General features: G+C 37.6%; 1 protein-coding gene across 5 annotated transcripts in view; it reads right to left on the bottom strand.

The window, feature by feature from the left end:
- The window catches only part of PHIP (PHIP subunit of CUL4-Ring ligase complex), a 110082-nt gene that overhangs the window by 64380 nt on the left and 25981 nt on the right, over positions 1-19721 (bottom strand). For all 5 annotated transcript variants that reach the window (XM_080615136.1, XM_080615137.1, XM_080615138.1 and 2 more), the window contains exons 8-15: positions 16207-16428; positions 15519-15619; positions 8523-8593; positions 7642-7742; positions 7484-7524; positions 6997-7095; positions 4838-4991; positions 3730-3864 (exon numbers count right to left, since the gene is read on the bottom strand). In XM_080615136.1, coding sequence (XP_080471262.1) covers positions 3730-3864; positions 4838-4991; positions 6997-7095; positions 7484-7524; positions 7642-7742; positions 8523-8593; positions 15519-15619; positions 16207-16428 — 924 coding nt within the window. The remainder of the gene's footprint in view (positions 1-3729; positions 3865-4837; positions 4992-6996; positions 7096-7483; positions 7525-7641; positions 7743-8522; positions 8594-15518; positions 15620-16206; positions 16429-19721) is intronic.

Genomic DNA, 19721 nt, shown 5'->3' with positions numbered 1-19721 from the left:
CCCATCGAGGACAGAACTGAATCTAGGACTTCTATTTCCCAGCTCAGCAGCTTAACATTAGTTAAAGCAATCCCAAAAGATGAGCGCCACCTGTTCCTGCACACTCCTTTCAGGAGAGCAGGGACCTCCCTCAGTTACTGGAAAGATGCCTCACCACGCAAGGGATCCACATGTCTCACGGCAGCTTTCAGGAAGAAACTGCATTTAAAATCTGTCTCTATATAGATTATCACACAGTGGCTTTCACTAGATAACCCACCACTCAGTGTATATTTTTTTCCTGGAATGGGGACACCTAAATCTTATATCCTGCTCAGTAAACAAAAGATTTGGTAGGATATTGCATTCCACTTTGGAGACTAAGGACCTTGGTCCCCAATACTTAGGTACCACAACAGTCAATCCCTTCAGTGAATCTAGGCCCCGGGTAATGGGTCATAATTTAAATATTTACAAGGTTTTGTGCTATCATTCTGTAGCAAACCCACTATTTTTGTGAAATATTTAAGCTCTGAAACAACTGGCTGCAGCAACCACTTCAGATTTTCATTACTCTGTTTCTTTAGAAGTCTGCTAGATGCTTATCTGTACCTAGGAAGTACTGTATGTGAAACTGCCCTAATATTACAGCACCAAAGCCATGATCTCACTGATTCTTTGGAAAAATGAATGACAAAAAATACACTGACAACACATTTTTCATTAGCACCTGCATTCAGTCAGGACTGGCAGGGGTATTATACAGGGCACAAACCAGAAAGCACCTGTCTGTATTTGCCCATGCAATTTAAAACCATCTCAGGACTTACTTTCTGCATCTCAGAATCTCCTAGAAAGCTTTAACTCTCTCACACCCTTGGTATTTCCATGGCAAATTTCATTCTCTGGGGTAACAGATACACTCCCTGAGTCTAGCTGACTAAACTCACTGAATTAAGCCAGTTCTGAATGCTCATGAAGTCCAGCACAGAGTTATGCAATACTTACAGACCTAGATCAACTGAAGTGAAGACTACAGGTGAAAACACAGAATATATAAAATATAGACATACTTACTGAGAGTAAACCCATGTATGTAGACACTCGCTTATGGGACTGAGTTTCCTAGTAACTACAAAGACCAAAATCTGACAAATAGACTGAAGATTCTTCAAATAAACTGTGACTGTGCCAACTGATACAATAACAAATCTTGAGCATAAAAACATGGGAGAGAATGATCTGTAGGGCCACCAGAGTTTCCTCGTGACATCTCTCTGTAACCACCAAAGCACAAATAAACTTTGATTTCCCCAGTTAAATTACATACAAAACAAAAGGTCAAAAAGTATATTTGGTTACTATGGCATTACAATTTCACATTCCCTTACTGGAGGAAACAAATTAAGTTTCAAACTAATTGACACTGCTTGCATCCCTTTTATTTTTTTGATTTTATTTTTTTTTTTGATGCTGACAATGAAGGATTTTTGGGATGGGGGGCACAAACAAAACTTAAAAATATCCAACTCAACTTTTGGGATTTGCCACAAGGGTTTAGATGTACCACACAACCCATCTAGGATGGGAATACCTGACTGGATTAACATTAAGATAACGGTCGTCTTTCAACCAACACCCCACAGTCTGAAATTTTTTTTAAGGAGCTTTTGTTATGACAAAGTCACCCAGTGGTAGTTCCAGTACCACAGACACTGTCTTATCAGGCATGACCATACAAAGTTCTTGAACTGTGTATCAGGATTCTTGTGTCATTCAACGCTCAGGTTTGATTCCTTCAGATGACATTCCCTGCCTGATCCAAAAGAACTCAATCTGTAAAAATTTCCCATTCCTTAAATATGAATACTGTTTATCAGAAGCATGAGATGACATATTGAGCAAGTCAATGAAGGTAACTGTGGTTATCAGGATAATTTAATATTGGCTAATCTGATAATGTTTCCACCTGATATGCCAGTTAGGAAACTGGGAGAAGACTAGCAGCAATATATGTGTTCATGCCCTCCCTTAGTAAACCAGAACACTTAACATTTGCAGCTCTACAAAGGTGACTATACAACCTAGAAGTATTTCCCCCCCTCCCAGTCATCTAAGAAAAGCTCTAATTTCCACCTGTGTCTTTTGAAACATCAGACATGGAAGACCAGCTGCTGAAATATTCAGAGACTGTAAAGAGATGCCTCTCTTACATACCTGGCCCATATGACTTATTTATTGGTTTGAGACAAACTGATTGCCAGATTTACAATTCCTCTCACCTCACCCGGTAGGCAGATTTTCTCACATTCACTTCTAGCATGAAGCACAGATTAGTAGCTGCTGAGATCTTCTGATTGTCTACATATTTCTCTGATTCCAAAGATCTTAAAATGTGTGTGATCTCTACCATTTTGAGGTGTGTGTTGCACTGCACCCTTGAAATAATTATTTCAGTCTTTCATGGGTTTGCCTTCTGTCACAGCCATCTATAATTTAAATTCTGATAGCTCTTAAATAGGCTTCTCTTATAAAGAACAGATGAGCTCAGCCTCTTCTGACCTTAAATTCCATGAAAACTACCACATACATTTTGACTAGTACTGGAAAGGCAACCTAACCATGCAATAAGAACATACACCTCAACTGGTAACAGTGAATAGCATCGAGTAATGAAGATCTGTACTCACAGCTAAAAGACAATTGTCTCAGATCCTTCTTAAGTCCAGTTACAGAAATCAATGCAGAAGGAACACTACTGAACCTAGGTCAGTACTGAAGGAGTCTAGGCTCCTCCCTCCTCCATTAAACTTGGCAGAATTTCTTCAGAGACTTTCTGAACTGTACTGTACACACTGCGAATCTCAGAATCTTCCTTTAGGCTCAGAGTGATCTTCCTAGCTTGACTTCATTTCAAAATGCTCCTTTTTTTGGTGAGTACATCTACAGCAGGTCTCTTCTTCAGATGACTTTTGTTATGCTGGTCTCCAAGACTGCTATTCCACTATGGCTGAAGGCTGGATGAAGCCCATTTGCCTACTCTCAGCATTCTCAATGTTTCTCCATATTCTACAAAGACTTTTGTCACTTTCTCCAGGAGACAGCCTGAACTGCACAACACATCACTACCTTTCTGAGAAAAAAAGCATGTACAAAGACCCACTTAATATCAAGAAACAGATGGAAATACCTGTTGTATTCATCTTCCAGAAGAATTAGTTTAGTGCAGAACAGACCAAATTTGAAACCTGCATGTGAAGAAACTCTACACAGAAAGGCTGACAGCATTCTGTCCAATGGGCCCAGGCAGCACACAACAACATTGTATGAGATCAGGTGACTCCTGAAGAGCTTTAGCCAGATTAAGAATGAATAATGCAAAAATAAACCAAGTTCCACCTTGGTTCCCCAGGCAGGAAACAGAGCACTGAAAAAAGCAGGGTCTCTGCCACCTTGTCTGTCTCTTACACATGATCTCTGACATGTAAATGTAAACTAGTACTTCAATTTTATGTGGATGAAGCATATAGAAAGGTGACACTATGAAAAAACAGCCAAAACCCGACTTTTTACATTTTACAGATTTAATCTTTGCCTCATTAAACTGAACAGGAATCTATCTGGACTTCACTGGATGCAGGATCTTGCCCTGTACACAAATGCATGCTTCAAGATGGCCTACATAATGTACTAAAAGCAAAAAGTTTAGGAAGGTTGATTTGGCATATCTGCATAAAGCACAACAATTACCATGTTGAAGTAAGACCGGACTTTGACCCCTCTTGCCAAATCCCAAACTATGACATTTCCATCATGTCCAGCAGAGAAGAGAACTCTTGGATCAAATGGATGAGGTTCAAGTACAAACACTTCATCTTCATGCCCCTGAAATGAAAAGAGCCAGCAAGATGAACAAGAGGATTGTGTTAAATACTTACCTAGGAATTCAATATAACACCACTTGTAAATGCAATATTAACCTAAGAAAGTGTCCAGCAAATAACTACTTCAAACATACTTTTTTTCTTTATTTACCACTGCATTATACTCTTTTCTTTCCAGTTGCAATTTTAGCTTCAATTTTGTACTGTCAAGTATATCAGCTTCACAAGTATGTCCTAATACTTTTGGTAGGATTTTAAAAGATTAGAGTCCATAACATTTGGTATTTTTGGTCTTAATGCTCTGCATATTTCAAATTGTATAGCAGAGTAGCAGTTAGAAATTTAATTTAGACCCATAAAGAATCACATAGATACATAACTAGAAGCTAGAGAACAAGATCTCCAAAATTAATACTGAATTTTAAAGCTTTCTATGAAATATTTCCGTATCTGGCTGATCATCTAGTTACCTATTTTCTCAGTTACAGAAAAAGTACCAGACATAGATAAAAATGATGTTTGATTTAGTCTAGCTAGAAGAGTATTTTTTGTACTCATTAAACAATTAAGCTACAGAAGTGTCCTTGCTGAAACAGGGTAAATTTACCCATTAAAGGTATTTCAAAACATTTGTCAAATTAAATAAGTGTAAAAAGAAACAATTGTTTCATTCTCTCCTTCAAGATTGCACTTCGGGAAAAAGAAGTTCAAAATTAGTTTCAGACACCTTGAACAGCAATGGTTATTTGCAACCTTAAAGCTTTATTTTCTAATAAGCAGCTGATAGACATCTCTATTACCCTTCAGTTATCCAGAAACATTTGTTAAGGCAGTCTTCATAGAGAAAAACAATCCCACAACACCAGGAAAACCCAAACAAGCAAACAACAACAAAAACCACATAAGGAGTAATTTTGATAATGCATATGTAAATTTTTCATTCAGGATTAAAACACCAAGATGGAACACCTTACCATGAGAATATGAATGAGTTGGCCAGTGAAAGAATTCCAAACTTTCAGAGTCATGTTATTTACTGCAGTTATAACAGAGTTGTCATGGCGGTCCCATGCTACCATGGTCACTTTCAGCTTTGTGATTTTATCTTCAACTCCTTGTAAACTTTGTCTAAAACAAAAGAGCAAAAAGTTTTGAAGCAATGCTAGTTTGCCAAAACATTTTTATGTCCCTAACACTTGAAATACTTCTCTATTTTTATTATAAAGAGAAGCATTACTTCTTTAAGAAACTGAAGAAACAAGATGTTTTCTATTATGTAGCACATGCAACCACAAAACAACTGTAGCTTAAAGAATGACCAGAGTCCTCTTAATATTGTAAAGAATATGTTGATCTTTTTTTCCGGAAAGTGCCCTCTGATACTTATGACCTAAGCCAATTCAATTTGATAGCTACAGTATTTGTTGTGACATTTGAAGAGTAAAAATTCAAACTAGTCAACCAGTGAACAGTAATTTGTCCTGAAGAGTATTTGTAACAAGTAGTTACAAATGTGGAGAGAAGTATTCTGATATCTTTGAATGAGTTAAATTCTCAGCCTATATTTAGGTACTATACCACCACCCTTACATCACGTTACTATCAATAATAATGGTGCTTTATCTTGCATGTATTTTATTTTTATCCCTATGAAACCCCAACACTAGCCATCTGTAATACAATCTATCAGAATACTCCAAAATTCCGTTTTTGTCACTGCAGTTTCAAGACGATTCAACACTGAATTTTCTAGTACATTAATTTCTGGGAAAGCATGAACCAAATGCAACAGCAGCATGTTACCACCAAGTAGGCAGACAAAATACAGAATCTTCCATATAGTAACCACTCCATTACACAATAGTATATATTGAACAACTCAATAACAGAGAATGTAGTTATAGCCACATTCTCTTCTAGATTCATTGCAGAACCCAGGAGGCTTTATAAGCTGAATTCACTCTTTCCTTTCAGTGCAGTAATTTCATTTTGTTTGACAAAATTGTGCTTGTGCAGAAAACATCAAATTTGGAACTGCACTTAGCCTCTAGCAGAAAGGACAAAACAGCATTCAGCTAAAGGTGCTTTACTGAAATAAGCAGTTCAGTTCCCCAAAGAAGTTCACAGCATTTGTGACCATGATGAAGAATTCATTCCTGTTTTTTACCAGATCAGGTAAAACTAAGAATTCTTACAGGCTGCACTTTAAGAAAGAGCAACTCAGACTGTTCTCAGAGTACCAGTGTTTTACACGCTCCTGTCCAACAGTTTTATATCCATGTTTTATTGCATCTGCCCGTAACTGACAAGATACTCTAAGCTGTAATTTCATTAGATGTTTAGATCAGATTCAGCCTTCACTTCCATCCCTCTCTCAGCCTTTCACACATCCTTCCACAGGATTACACCTGAAGTAATTTTTTTTCCTTATTAAATATCATCCTTCAAAAAACGCAGAATTATTAGTAAGGGGAAAAAGGTTTACCCCTTAAATCTTTCTAATGTATGTCGGTTGGAAAAATCTCATCCATGCCAAAATAAAACAGTGCAAGCCACAAGCCCTACTAAGTTATTCTCCATCTTCAGGCCTCTTTTGTTGCTTGTTCCAGTGTACAGAAGTTTCCCATACCTACAAAGTCTTGTAAAATATCAGACTGTTTTAACAAATGAAAACCTGTTACAGAGCCAGTGATTTATCTGCTCTGCCACATGGTATGAAAGAACCCAAAACTGTTCTTCTGGGCACGCAGATTCCACAGTATCTTTAAGTATTACTAAAATGCAAGCAGTCTCAAGAACAGATCCGACCTGGTTTTCTCACTTCAGGAATAAATACCTACATAAAAAGCCATATAAATTTGACCTTTAATGTGTTTTGAGTATCTTTTATTCTTTTAATCTAACCAAAATACTAGTGGAGCTATTATGAGGACAAGCTACTTTCACAGCTGAACATATAGTTAAATATTTGTTTTCATTCGACTTCAAGAGCTAGACAAGCATATTGTGCATTTAAACAGTAACACTGTGAGAAGGCATTTCCCCCTTCTTCCCCTCTCCCCCAATAACTCAGCAAATGATATCAATAGCCTTTAAGTATCTACCTGATAGCAGAACATTCTACATCACTTACCCTGCTGGGCGAGTAGCCATATCTAATAAAATGCTTTTCCATTCCTTTCGCTTAAATTGCCAGATTCGTGCTGTTCCATCACGGCTTCCACTCACAAATCTAACAAAAGAAGAAAAAAGTTACCTGGATATCAAAGGCAGATCTGTGAAGAAAAGACACTTGAAAACTGAAGTCCCAAAATTTAGAACTTGAGAAGGGAAGCTTAAGTAAGTCCGAACAGCGTCAGAATACCGTACTACTGGTTCAAAGTGAAAACCACCTCCTATACCAGTAAAAAAAATTGAAGACCTGCAAAAGTGGAATCTTGAGCCCCCTGTATTATCAAAATAAAACAGCAAGAATCCAGTAGATACAGATTATTTAACTGGATGAACCTCAAAGCAAAAAACTAATTTTTTTTTAAACAGCTACTTCCAGCTGAAACTGGTACTTACAAATGCCCACCAAGTCAAAAAAATAGCTTCGAATAAACAAGTTGTCTGCTTACCTGCTACTACTATTAGAAAACTGAATGCTGTCAACTTTGTCCTATATAAGAAAAGAGTAGGGAAAGAAAAGAAAGAGTCAAATATGAATACAAAAATCGAAATTTATCAAAATTATTGTTTTAATCAAATACATATGTAATTTTTTAAAAGTATTTACTGTATGAAACTCCAACTCTGATATCTTCTCTGGCTGACCTGATCCAAAGAAATAAACCCTAATGATGTGATCTGTACTTCCAGTGGCCAGAAACATTCCACCTGAGAAAAACAAACAAATAAGACTTAAGCAAAAAGGGCAATCTAATGTTATTACAGTATTTTCATACAGCTGTAACATCAAATACTTAAATGTTCTCCCTTAAGTTTATAGCTGTATCTCATTTCACCTATCTAACTAATCTTTAAATAAAAACAAGATTTAGAAACTCTAAAGTTTAACTGGAGTTACATTACCTCACATATGCTCTCAGATAAATACACATCTGCAAGATCTGAAAGATCAGCTAACAACAGCAATTTGTTTGCGACTAAGGCCTTAGAAGCCTCAATCTTAACAAAAATTGAATAAAACTTGAGCTTTAGCAAACTTCCTGAAAATAAGTTTGTCATTCTGATACTTTATCCAATTATTTATGTTGTATTCTTCAATTGCCAACTCTGGAATCAATGAAATTCAAACCATAAAAATATCCTTGTCCCAATCCCCATAAATTCCATCTTAGATAAATCCAAATCTCAGGATCACTCTGACAAAAAGGTATATGTTGTGTTTTAAAAGACTGGCAGTCACAAGAGACTTACTTTCAACATTACATATTTAACTGTTTTCAAGAATTTCCATATTACCAAGCATTAATGCATAGATTGGGAATTTCTATTTTAAGTTTTGGGGGTTTTAATAGCTACTTTAACTCAACTGCATCTTATTAACAAGAAATATGCTACAGTAAATGTATTATACTTTTATCATTATACTTTCCAAAAGACTTGTTATATCGATATGAGGGAGAAAAAGAAAAAGAACCAGAAGTCTTTTACCAGCACTAAAAGAGGAACAGATCATTTGAACTCCTGGACGAGGGCGCTCTGTAAACTTCGTTGGCCTTGGACTAGAAATAAAGAAACAAGTTAAACAATTTCCTAACAGGGCTTCAAAAAATAAGTCAGTATCTTAGAAATAAAGCACAGAAGGATAAAATTAAATATGAAGGAACAGATGGCTGCCCATCTATAAACAATTTTATGTGACTATGCTTCATGATCTGATCTTTCGGAAACTAAGACATCCAGATGGACCAAGTAATCCATGTATCAAGGAGAGTAGTCTCACAACTTAAATACCATTACCCTCTCCCCTCCTGCTATACAAAACACTCTCCCAAAGTCATCAGCAAAGCAGAACAGAAGGCACTAGAGCCAGTTGCCTATGATGTTCAGTTTTAAACCACTAGGTGCACTGGAACTCAGGTTTTCTCCTGAAGCACATGACTGCTTTCACAAGAGACAAGCAGGGCTTGCCACACTTTATAGAGGAATACAAGAGAAATTTAAATAAATAAATAAAATTAAAAAAATAAATAAATATGTAAATAAATAAAACACACTGTTAGAATATACCAGTTTATTCAGAGGACATGTATGCTTTGTGGGCTAGCTCCAATCAGTGCCCAAAGAATGCCAGGACAATGGCTAGAAGTTTGTAATGATTTTTACTTTATGGCCTGTGTTTTCTCTTAGACATTTCAGAACCTGATGTGCAAGCAGAACTAAAGCTTCAATAGATTTAGCACTTTAAGAGTGTATAAAACCAAAACAAATCAGATCTGGCTCTTTAATCATTACTTCAATTCTGCTCATGCACTGCAGCAACCTCAGAACAGTAGGTGGTCTTGCATAGTATACCATCTGCAATCTTCACTCAAAGAACAAACTTACTAGAGAACAGCAGCATTACACCCACAACTGTCATCACTAAAGATCTGTTTCAACATAAAAGAATGCATATTCATAACTTATCCAAAATTTTATCATTTAAAAGCAAAATGGTCTATATAATTTATTTCAGCTGAAGGCAGATGCGTAAGAGACCTTTCTCCACTAATCATCTATTGCTATCTCAAAGAAAGCAGTAAGCATTAAACTTCAGTGGTGCCTATGTATAAAACAAAGTAATAAACACCATCAACATCAGTTAAAAAAAAAAATAATTAAAAAAAAAAAAAAAAAAAATCTTTCTCCAAACTGTCCATTCAGTATAGGCTGTTTTCTGTGAACTCTCCTCCAGGAGTTTTAAGTTAATTCCCTGCAGACTTATGACAAGGAAACTTCAAAACAAGATATACCAAACAAGACAAAAATCTTTTCTACAGCAGTTGAAACCCTTCTTAACTGAGATACTAACATAAGAAGAACTATCAGACGATTCAATATGCAGCTTACTTAATTTGGAGCAAGTGCAAATAGATAAATAGGCTGCTGTTTTCTTCCACTGTGGTTTGTGAACTCTGCCTTTGGAGTTAGGACAGCTGTAAAATAGAGCAAGTATGCACTTACGTTCTAGTCTGAATAACCGAGTTAAATTCTCCAACCTATGTCTCCCTAATGTGTGCTACTGTAGGCATTAGGAAACAAAAGATTGTGTCATTCTTTTATGATAGAGCAGACTGTGGTCTTTGCAACGTAAGACAGGCAATCAGTATTTTTGGGAAGCAAGATAAGGGGATAAAAGCATGATTTTTTGCAACATACAGAAACCAAGCTAATTGTCTTGCTTTAAAACATTCTCAATGCAATTATTAAGTGGCTAGAAGGCACTAAGATACCTTCACAAACATTTGATAGGTCCAGAAAAGCCCTGGTCAGACATTTTCCTCTTGAAGAGGGAAAGTTCAACACAAATGCAGAAATGAGAGAGGCTGCAGTCAAAAAGTAACCTGCACTTAGAGCAGCAAAGAAGCCATTTGGTCTATAGGCCTCAACTAAGGGACACTCTCAGCCATTAAGTGCCTCAAAATTAGGAATGGTTACCTAATTCAGCTCTACAGACGAACCTCAACCTGGACATGTAGTGGCCCAAGCAAGACTTCCCAGGAAACACCTGTGTGATATAACCTCTCCAAAAGAAGTCTTTGCTCACAAGCTAACAACCAAGGTTCAACATATTGGAATTCCGATGTACGACAAGCCCCTTTAACATCAAATGCCTTCTGATTAAGAAAGGCAGATGGGAAGTATAACATCACACTGATGGCAACTAAGAAATCAACGTCTTGTCCAAAACAGGAATATCAAAATCATCAGCACATGTTTTTCCTATTCTTTTTTTTCATCTTTTTAAAATTATGGATGGAAAAAAAACAGTACGGTAAGTTCCTCTACCCAAATTTCTGAGACTGTTCCACTGCCTTGATCCTGTGGTCTGCCAGTAATAGACTAATAATGGAAATGTGATCCAAACAGGTGGCAGAAGAGTAACAAGAAAACTCACCATCTTTCTCAGAGAAGACACATCTGCAAATATTTTGCAATGCAATTAATTTAACTTTGATGCACTGATCAGTTGTAATAATTCTCCCTTAAACTTAAGGCAGATTATTCTTTGTTTTCTGATGACCTAAGGCTGACTTTCTTTTTTCTCCTTACTGTCAACTGACACAGAATCCAACTCTTGTGGTTGCTATCACCATCCAGAATAACAACAGGAGACTAAATACAGGAAAAATCCTGGTTGCCCAAATTTTTAATTGTTTTCCCATCTTGTTTGGACCACATTCCTTGACTTCCTTAACTGCAGTAACAACCAACCTTACCATTCCTCTATATGGAAACCAGAGTCTAGCTGGAATGTTACTGCTTTTATGCATACATGGTAACTGCCTGGTCAGAAATCTCTTCACTGAAAGAAGAGCATACAGGAAGGTCTATAGCACTGAAGAACATGCATCCACACTAGTCACAAAACAAGGCTGATCCTTCTCCTTTGAACAACAAGAGAATTCTGTGGTTAGCCATGCCAATGGCTGTGATTCATCCTACAGCACCAAATCTACTGTAATGTGTCCTTTTGTAATTTAACAGAACAGCTCTGTCACCAAGCATCTCCTGTTTGGGCCATACGTGTGACCTAGATACGGAACATGCCTCAATTAATGACATTATCATAAAATTGGGAAACCAACATTGGGAAACCAACAATCCCTAATTTCGAAGATACTATTAATACTGCAGCAGAGCTGCTGGCAAAGATGAATACAAGGATTTTTGAGATCTAAGAATGAAGCAAAATAAACATGTGCAGAGATTAAAAAAAAACAACAAAACAACCAACTAAAATAAAACCAAACAGAAAACAGAACTGGCAGAACTGGGATATGGCACTAGACACTAGGAGACTTGAAAGATGTCTAAGTCCATTTTCATGGCAAATACTACAGTTTTCACGGTAGTGAGTTTTCCAGTTTTTCATGATCTGTTGAGATAAATAATTGCTCCATCATATTTTGATCTTGTTAAGTGGAGAATAAAGAACAAAAATTTCACATTTCCTCATCTCCTGACGAAGCTGACAGGGAAAGAGTCCCTTCAGAAGGAGGGACTAAGTCCAATTTTCATTTAAAGATAGGGAGTTGATCCAGTAGACTTAACCATCAAGCTGGTTTCCATTGAAACAGTTTTCAGCGTAGTTAAGAACAAAAGTGGTTATTTTTAATTCAAGAGCACTCAGAAGACAGTAGCGTATGCAAACGTTGCCTCTCCCATATTTCATGGAAAAAGTTCAGCAAAGTACTGCTGGCACTGCCAATCATCTTGAAACTACAATCAACCACATGATCATCATGAGGCTGCACAACAGCTCATAATCTTAACTTACTGCCAGATGATTCAAGTAGTACTGAGTATAAAAAGCAGGGGGTGGAGTATAGGTATATACATATTTTTTTTTTCTTTTAAGCAGATGAAACTTCAAGACTTCCCCACCAGTCCCCATTTAAAGTATTGGATGATTGAGTAACACTTTCATCACTGATAACAATTGTATTCTTGATGAACAGGCTGCAGTGACGCTCAGGAGGAACATGAAATCAAATTCCGACTTAGGCATGTGATAGCACCCTTCTTCACCTGTACGACTCAGATCTTTTGGTCTTGCTTGAAAGCTCCCATTTCCTAAGCTTCTTGGGGTGGAAGTGGTACTGCAACCATGAGACATGGCTGCAGGCTCAGAGCCTGAATAACTGTTGGAAGAGATCTTATTTTCTCTGCCAGCTTTCTTCTGTTTTAGAGATACTTAACAGAAACAAGTTTGGTTTTTTTACTGTACAGATATAAAAGGAAGGACAAACTTCCCACCCCACCAGTTATTCTCTCCTCCAGATAGCCTACACGTCATGTTTTTTAAAAAAATTACCTCACAAAGGGCCTTTTGAAAAAATAACTGGAATGTCTATTTTTCTTGATACTCTTATATTGCTAGCACTCGTTTTACCCCATTACTGAATGGATTGCATGTTGCTGCGGTTCTGGAAGCAGATCCAAATCTAAAGGTGTAAGGAAGTGCAATCACTTCACTGAAGACTGTTATGACACTGACCATCCACTGCAGCCTACTTGTGGAAAATTACACTGGAATCTTAGTTTCCAGGTATCACTTATTTTGGTTTACTGGAATAAGCATGACAACCACAGCTAGAAAAGTTTATAGTTCAGCTGTAAGTAAAGCTGTAAGTGAAACTTCCCGTAACTAACAAATTCCCCTGAACCAGTATACTGTTCAATTCAGGAAGAGCTACATCAAGACTTTACTGTGTGTCCAACTATTTTGATATTGTATGTGACATAGAGTTTTTTCCAGTGCGAGAAGACATATTTGTTTCTTATTTAGACTTTACCATATTTTTATCAAGTCTTAATCATATAATCATAGATTCTTTTAGTCTTATGTTGGAACAAAAAGTGTCAATTACTTCAAATACTAAATAGCTTTACCAAGTCCAAACAAAGATGCAAGACCAGTATCCTGCCTCCAAAGTAGCCAAAATTGAAAGTGTAAGAGTGATGCCTTTTAAACCTTCTTATAATGCTTAATACTCTGTGACAAGGAGTTTCATAACTGTGTGTTTGTAAAGAACCATCTCCTTACAATTTGGAACTGGCTACCCTCACTTGATATCCTGTAGTACAGTAAGGGCCAAAAAGCAGTTACTCATTATATGCCTTCCTCAAGACACCCATGACTGTTCATGTCTCATCTTCATACATTCATCTTTTTTCCACACTGAAGAAATAGAGCTTAAAGGGTTCCTCTGTCTTCTCAAACGCAACGTATAAAATATTTCCAGAACAGAAGGTACGGATGACACAAACTCCAGTCTCAAAACTTTATCTGCATTCTGTGGTTAATCACTGCCATGACTTGGTTTTCCAGACCACTTTCTTGCTGAACTGCACTTCCTTCCTTCTTTCAGTTGCACGAGACAGCTGAACTAATCTCTATGCCACTGCCTGATCACATCTGCCGTGACTACTCAGAAGTGAAAGCATTACTCAAAAATCCTTTATTCCTTTAATATTTTCTGAGTACATCTGACTGTAAATTTTTATTCATTTTATTCTCCATATCACCATGGAAAGGAATGAGTTGAGAATCCCCTACCATAACTGACGTCAGCTTTCTCACTCCGTAATTTTTACCTCAAGATAAACCCCATGCGACCCCATGATTCATCCAGACATTCGTGATTTCTAAACATTCACCTTCCAGCTCATATACTATAACCCACTTAACTCTCATGGATTCTGCTATTCTCCAGTGACAGCATTTGTTTCAAAATTCAATTCTATAGACTCAAACTTTACTTAGGAAAAGGAGAAAAAAAGAAAGAAAGTGAGAGAAACGTGGGCTCAAAGGTTTACAAATCAGACAGATTAAGATTTCATCTTGTCAACAAGAGCTCAGACTTAAGAGACATTAAGAAAAATAATGTGGTGGCAACTCCTGTCCTTCACACATTAAAAATAAGCATGTAAGCCATCTCCTCCTCTCAGTAAGAAAGAGTCTTAATTTGATTACAGCATGCACCAGTCAACAGAGGATTAACAGCCTGAGAAGCAGCTTCATCTGCAGTATCAAGAGAGCCAAGATGCTCAGAGAATGTCAAAATAGTTCAGGGCCAGACAACTAGAGAAGTACCTGGGCAAACACACGTACAAGCTCTACATAAACCTGATGCAGTTCAGGAGAGTAATTCTAACAGCAATTATCAAAACTACAAGAAAATGGAACCTACCTGCCAGGAGAATACATCCATAAGAACATATCCCATCCCCAAAGCTAAATCACTAATGATTACTAAAACAACTATTTCCAATTTTAAGCTACAGGTGTTTTGTGATAAAGGAAAAGGAGCAAAAAGCATTTGAAAGCCAATTAACAAGTTAATTTTAAAAAACTGTCTCTATTTGAGGGTCCTGACAACATTAAAAATGTCTTATACATTGAAAGCAGAAACTTCAGGCTCAACTTCAGCCACCAAAACACAGCTGCCCAAGAATTCTGCCTCCTGCCATGCTACTATAAGGAGCAACTAAGAAAAGGTAATACAGATAAGGAAAGAACAAACATCAAAAATACCCCATCCTACTAAGCCATTACAGTCTCCTAAAACCCCTGGATTTTCAAGTCTAAACTGCAATCATTTCATCAACATAATTTTCATTTCATTTGGGCTTGAGGTCAGAACAGAACCAAAAAGTGCCAACTTTGACATCACAAAAAAACCCACAATACCTCATTAGACTTTTTTACAAAAGTGACAGAGATACAGCAAGAGTAAAAAAAAGCTACATGCTTCACTCCACAAAATGTTATATTATCAACTTAGTCCTTAAAAGACAAGCAAGCAATAGCTATATCATACAGTGAACCAGCCAGTGACAAGCTTTGGTTTAGCCAATTTTTTATCTCAAACATTTGTACATTACTCTTAATTACAAAAAAAGAAAAAAGAAACAGCAACATATAAAATGGCAACTAACTTTATTTTAAGGGTGCCAGCATCCCACAGCCAGAAGCATATTGTTCCATCTGCCCCAGTTGAAGATAGGTATCGCTTTGAGCCACTGCACAGTGGAGAGAACTGGCGGGAGAAATAAAAGAAAAGGTCTCCTGTTAATCTGTTCCAGATGTTCTAAGAGTTCCTCAAGTCATTGACTTCTGACACAAAACTGTACTTAGGGAAAGCAAATCATAACGAACACCAAAATAACACGATGCTGCTTGGAGCTACTCTCTTCCTTCAGAATAACCCTTCTGGGTTACTTGCCAAAGCACTCTGGATTCTCCCTCCCCACAACCCATGTTGCACAACAGCACGAAACTCTAAACAGAAACAAATCAAAGTATTCAGCAGTGACTGCAGTTCTTCCTCAATGTACCTGCACTATGAATCACAGCCTACAAAGGAACTATACTTCAAAACAGAACTGCCCACATGCGCCATTCAACTTTTTTTGAACAAGAATTATGCTTGGCATTTTTCAAGGGTCAGGCATTTTGACAATAGACACATGTTATTTCACAATGTGTACCATGAAAATTCCTTCTCACTTCACGGCTTTGTTGCCAGGCATGCATTTTTATTACAAAGAACATTCTTGGGTGGTTCCTTTTTCAGTCAAAGGATTCATTTTCTTGTTCAGGTGAATTTGCACAGCAAAAACCTACCTGCAATGATGTTATAGATGCACTGTGGCCCTGCAGAACTGCTAAGGGTGCACAAGTTCGAAGGCACCAAACTCTGATCATTTTATCACAGCTTCCAGCAGCTATCATGGTGTTTTCATAGTTCACTGCCATATCAGATATTTCAGCTGCATGCCCTCTTAGGGTAGCCAACAATCTTCCATCATCTGTTGCCCAGATTTTTACAAGGCAATCATCTGATCCCTGGAAGTAAGGCAGAAATCATGTCAACCATACCATTAGTGATTTTGATGTTACAGTTAACTATCACAATTAACTGAAAAACAGAAATAGTGACATACATAAACATTCCCCCCCAGCTTTCAACAGTTTTCCACACTGCATTCAAAACACAACATGAGATTACATTAATTTTCAATAGTATACACAAAGCATAAAGCATTTATAATACAGATCATAAATCCTGCAGCAAGATGGATTTATGCTCTTCAGCAAGACACTTTTTGCAAAACTCCACCCCAAATTGAAGAAGCTGTTGCAATACACTGAAATGAAAATTTACATTAAATGTGAAAATGAATTACGAATTGGTGCAGTGTTTGCCTGTTAGCATTATACCCACTTACATACCTTATCTTCCAAGCTTGATCTTCATGCCCTACCAGCATTAGTAGAATGCTTACCAAGTAACAGTGAGGTAAAGAGCCTGTTTTAACAGCTATGCCATTATTACTGAGGTACCATAAATCTGTGTTGTCATTCACATTAATGAACATCAAAATGGCCACTTTTTGTCAACAAACTTTAGAGGCTTCACCACCTATTCATACTTAACTCCTATACTGCTGATCTTCCCACATCTTTGTAACATCTGCTTGCCTGCATACAACAAAGTCACTGCCCTAACAAGAATTTCAGAACTCACCCTTTCATTTTTTATTGCATCTGAAAGTGTTTTTGCAGCTCACTCAACACAATGGCATTTGAACACTGCAAAGAGACACTGACAGGAGAATTGCTGTAAACATTTCACTCATTTGCTTAGGTTCAGAAGCAATACAAAGCCAGGAGTTGGGTTTTAACATGCGGACCACTGATCTGCTACTGGACACAGACGTGTGCCACAGCAAGTTACAATGTGACACCATCATAGTATTTCACCTGGGTTTTCCTCTTTTATCTGCATGCAGAAATCCTCCAGGATTTATTCTTTACAGACGTCAGAAGGCAAGGCAATACTATCATCCACCTTTTATAAAAAAAGGCATCCAAAGTACAACAGCCACATTTGCAGAAGACTGGCAAGCATTCAGTGAATGCAAGCATCTAACAATCAAAAGTCTCATATTTAGAGGCTATTTTCAACATTACAGCTCTTACAAACAGGTAAATTATAGGCGTTTTCCTTATGTAGTACACTCTTAAGACTACATTCATGCAGCTACGGAAATTCCACACTGCCACAGCCCAATTTAGCTACTGTTCTGGGCAGCCCAATCCCAGAACACCAATACCCAGCTTGGCAGGCTCTCACCAACACAGCTACTACATGTGGAGTAGAGGCAAACACTCCAAGGCAATGCTTTCAGGAAGGAACCCAGGTACATCCTGAAGCTACTGGAATGCAGAAAAGGATTTAGAAAGCTTTTTCTTCCCTTTTCTAAACAAATGCTGACTAGACTGTTTACATTAATGCTGATGAATAAACAATTTATTTCCCCTTGTTTCTTTATATTATTACTATATTTTAAAAAAGTCAGTTCTCTATCTGAAAAGGCAGCTAAATTTTACTCCTTTGTTCAGATTCAAAACTACTATTTGGGAGAAGAATGGCATACATGCAGTTACTTAACAATTATATACTCAATTCTCATTTGTAGTAACACCCTGCAAGCCAGGCAACTTCCTCAGGCTTACATTTTGTTCAGTGAACAAGAAGTCGCTTCTGGCTCACAGGCAATTATCCACAGCAGTTTCTCTCTTCCTTATTTATACCAATTCAGACAAGACTCACATTTCTCAACACAAGGAGACACAGCTATAGCCCCAGTTTGTGAAATAGTTGAAAGCAAGCTGATTGTATTTAGGTACATCAAGAGCACACATTTTTCTACAGATCATAAATACAGGTTACTTCTCTGCAGGTCTTTAGCATCAGCAAAAAGGCTACTATGGAGCATTGGTGACATTTTAATCCCACAGAGTATCTTGCACAGGGGCTCCAGACATGCGAAATCAAGGTAGTTTAAAGGTATAGCCTACACTATTTCTACTTATGCATAAAACTTCCACACTGAAATTGTGGTAAACATTTGCCTTATTTAACTGCTAGACTGCTGCAGTGCCAGCCCAGGGAAAATAACCAGACTGCAGATTTGAACAGCAATGGACAGACAGAACCACTGAGGTGGAAAGGGACCTCTGGAGATCATCTAGCTCAACCCCCTGCTCAAGTATGGTCAGCCAAAGCAGGTCAACACAGGATGATGTATCAACCATTTCTGCTCTGTTACCTTCTGCACACTTACTGAGGGTACCCTCCGTCCCATCACCCAGGTCCTTAAAGAACATGTTAAAACATACTGGCCACAGTACCAAACTCTGTGGTACACCCCTAGTGACTGGCCTCCAGCTGCACTTTATACTGCTAATCACAACCCTTCAAACCTGGCAGTTCAGGCTATTTTCAATCTCACTGTACTCCCCTAGCCTGTACTTCATCAGTTTGTCCATAAGGATGCTATGGGAGACAGCGCTGACAGCTTTGCTAGAGTCAGGAAAAAACAGACATCCACTACTATCCCTCATCCAACTTAAGTCATTTAATTGTGTAAGGCTATCAAGTTGGACAGGAATAATTTCCTCTTCATAGATCCAGGCAGATCACCTTCTTGTTTTGTTTGGTAATGACTTTCAGGAGGATTTGCTCCATCAGCTTCTTAGGTGATTGACATGAAGGATTTATAGTTTCCTGGAATAACCTTCTTGCCCTTCCTGAAGGCAAGAGTGACAGTTGCTCTCTTCCATTCCTCACAAACCTGTTACCACCATGGCCTTTCAACGACAATCAAGAATGGCCTCACAGTGTCACTGGCCAGTTCCCTCAGCTCTCCTGGACCATCTCTGTTAATGCAGTTATACGATTCAAGGAAAAAGAAAATAAATAAACCATAGGCAAAACTGCCCAATAACCAGTCAACCCCTTTGTTCTACACTAAAAGTTCTAAACCTCAAGCATGCTAGAGCACCCTACTTAACAAGCACCATTTTGGACAGAGCCACAACAGTTTTCTGATCATTAATCTTCAATTTTTCTATTATCCTTAGGCATTATCATTAATAAATAAATAAATAAATGGATCAGAGCAGTCTAGAAGGAAGTAAAATACAAATTCTGTGTTTTTCCTTAATTTCATCTAAGCTAGGACTCTGGTAGTCATTTTAATCACAACTCAGCAACCTAAGTATATATTAATCCAATTACTTGGTGTGAACCTCAGAAGTCCTTCTGAGATATCAGAACTTCTTCAAACTGT

This window comes from Psittacula echo (genome assembly GCF_963264785.1).
Source record: "Psittacula echo genome assembly, chromosome: 4".
NCBI lineage: Eukaryota > Metazoa > Chordata > Aves > Psittaciformes > Psittacidae > Psittacula > Psittacula echo.
The sequence above is the reverse complement of the archived record's forward strand: the minus strand, read 5'-3'. Positions and strand labels throughout refer to the sequence as shown.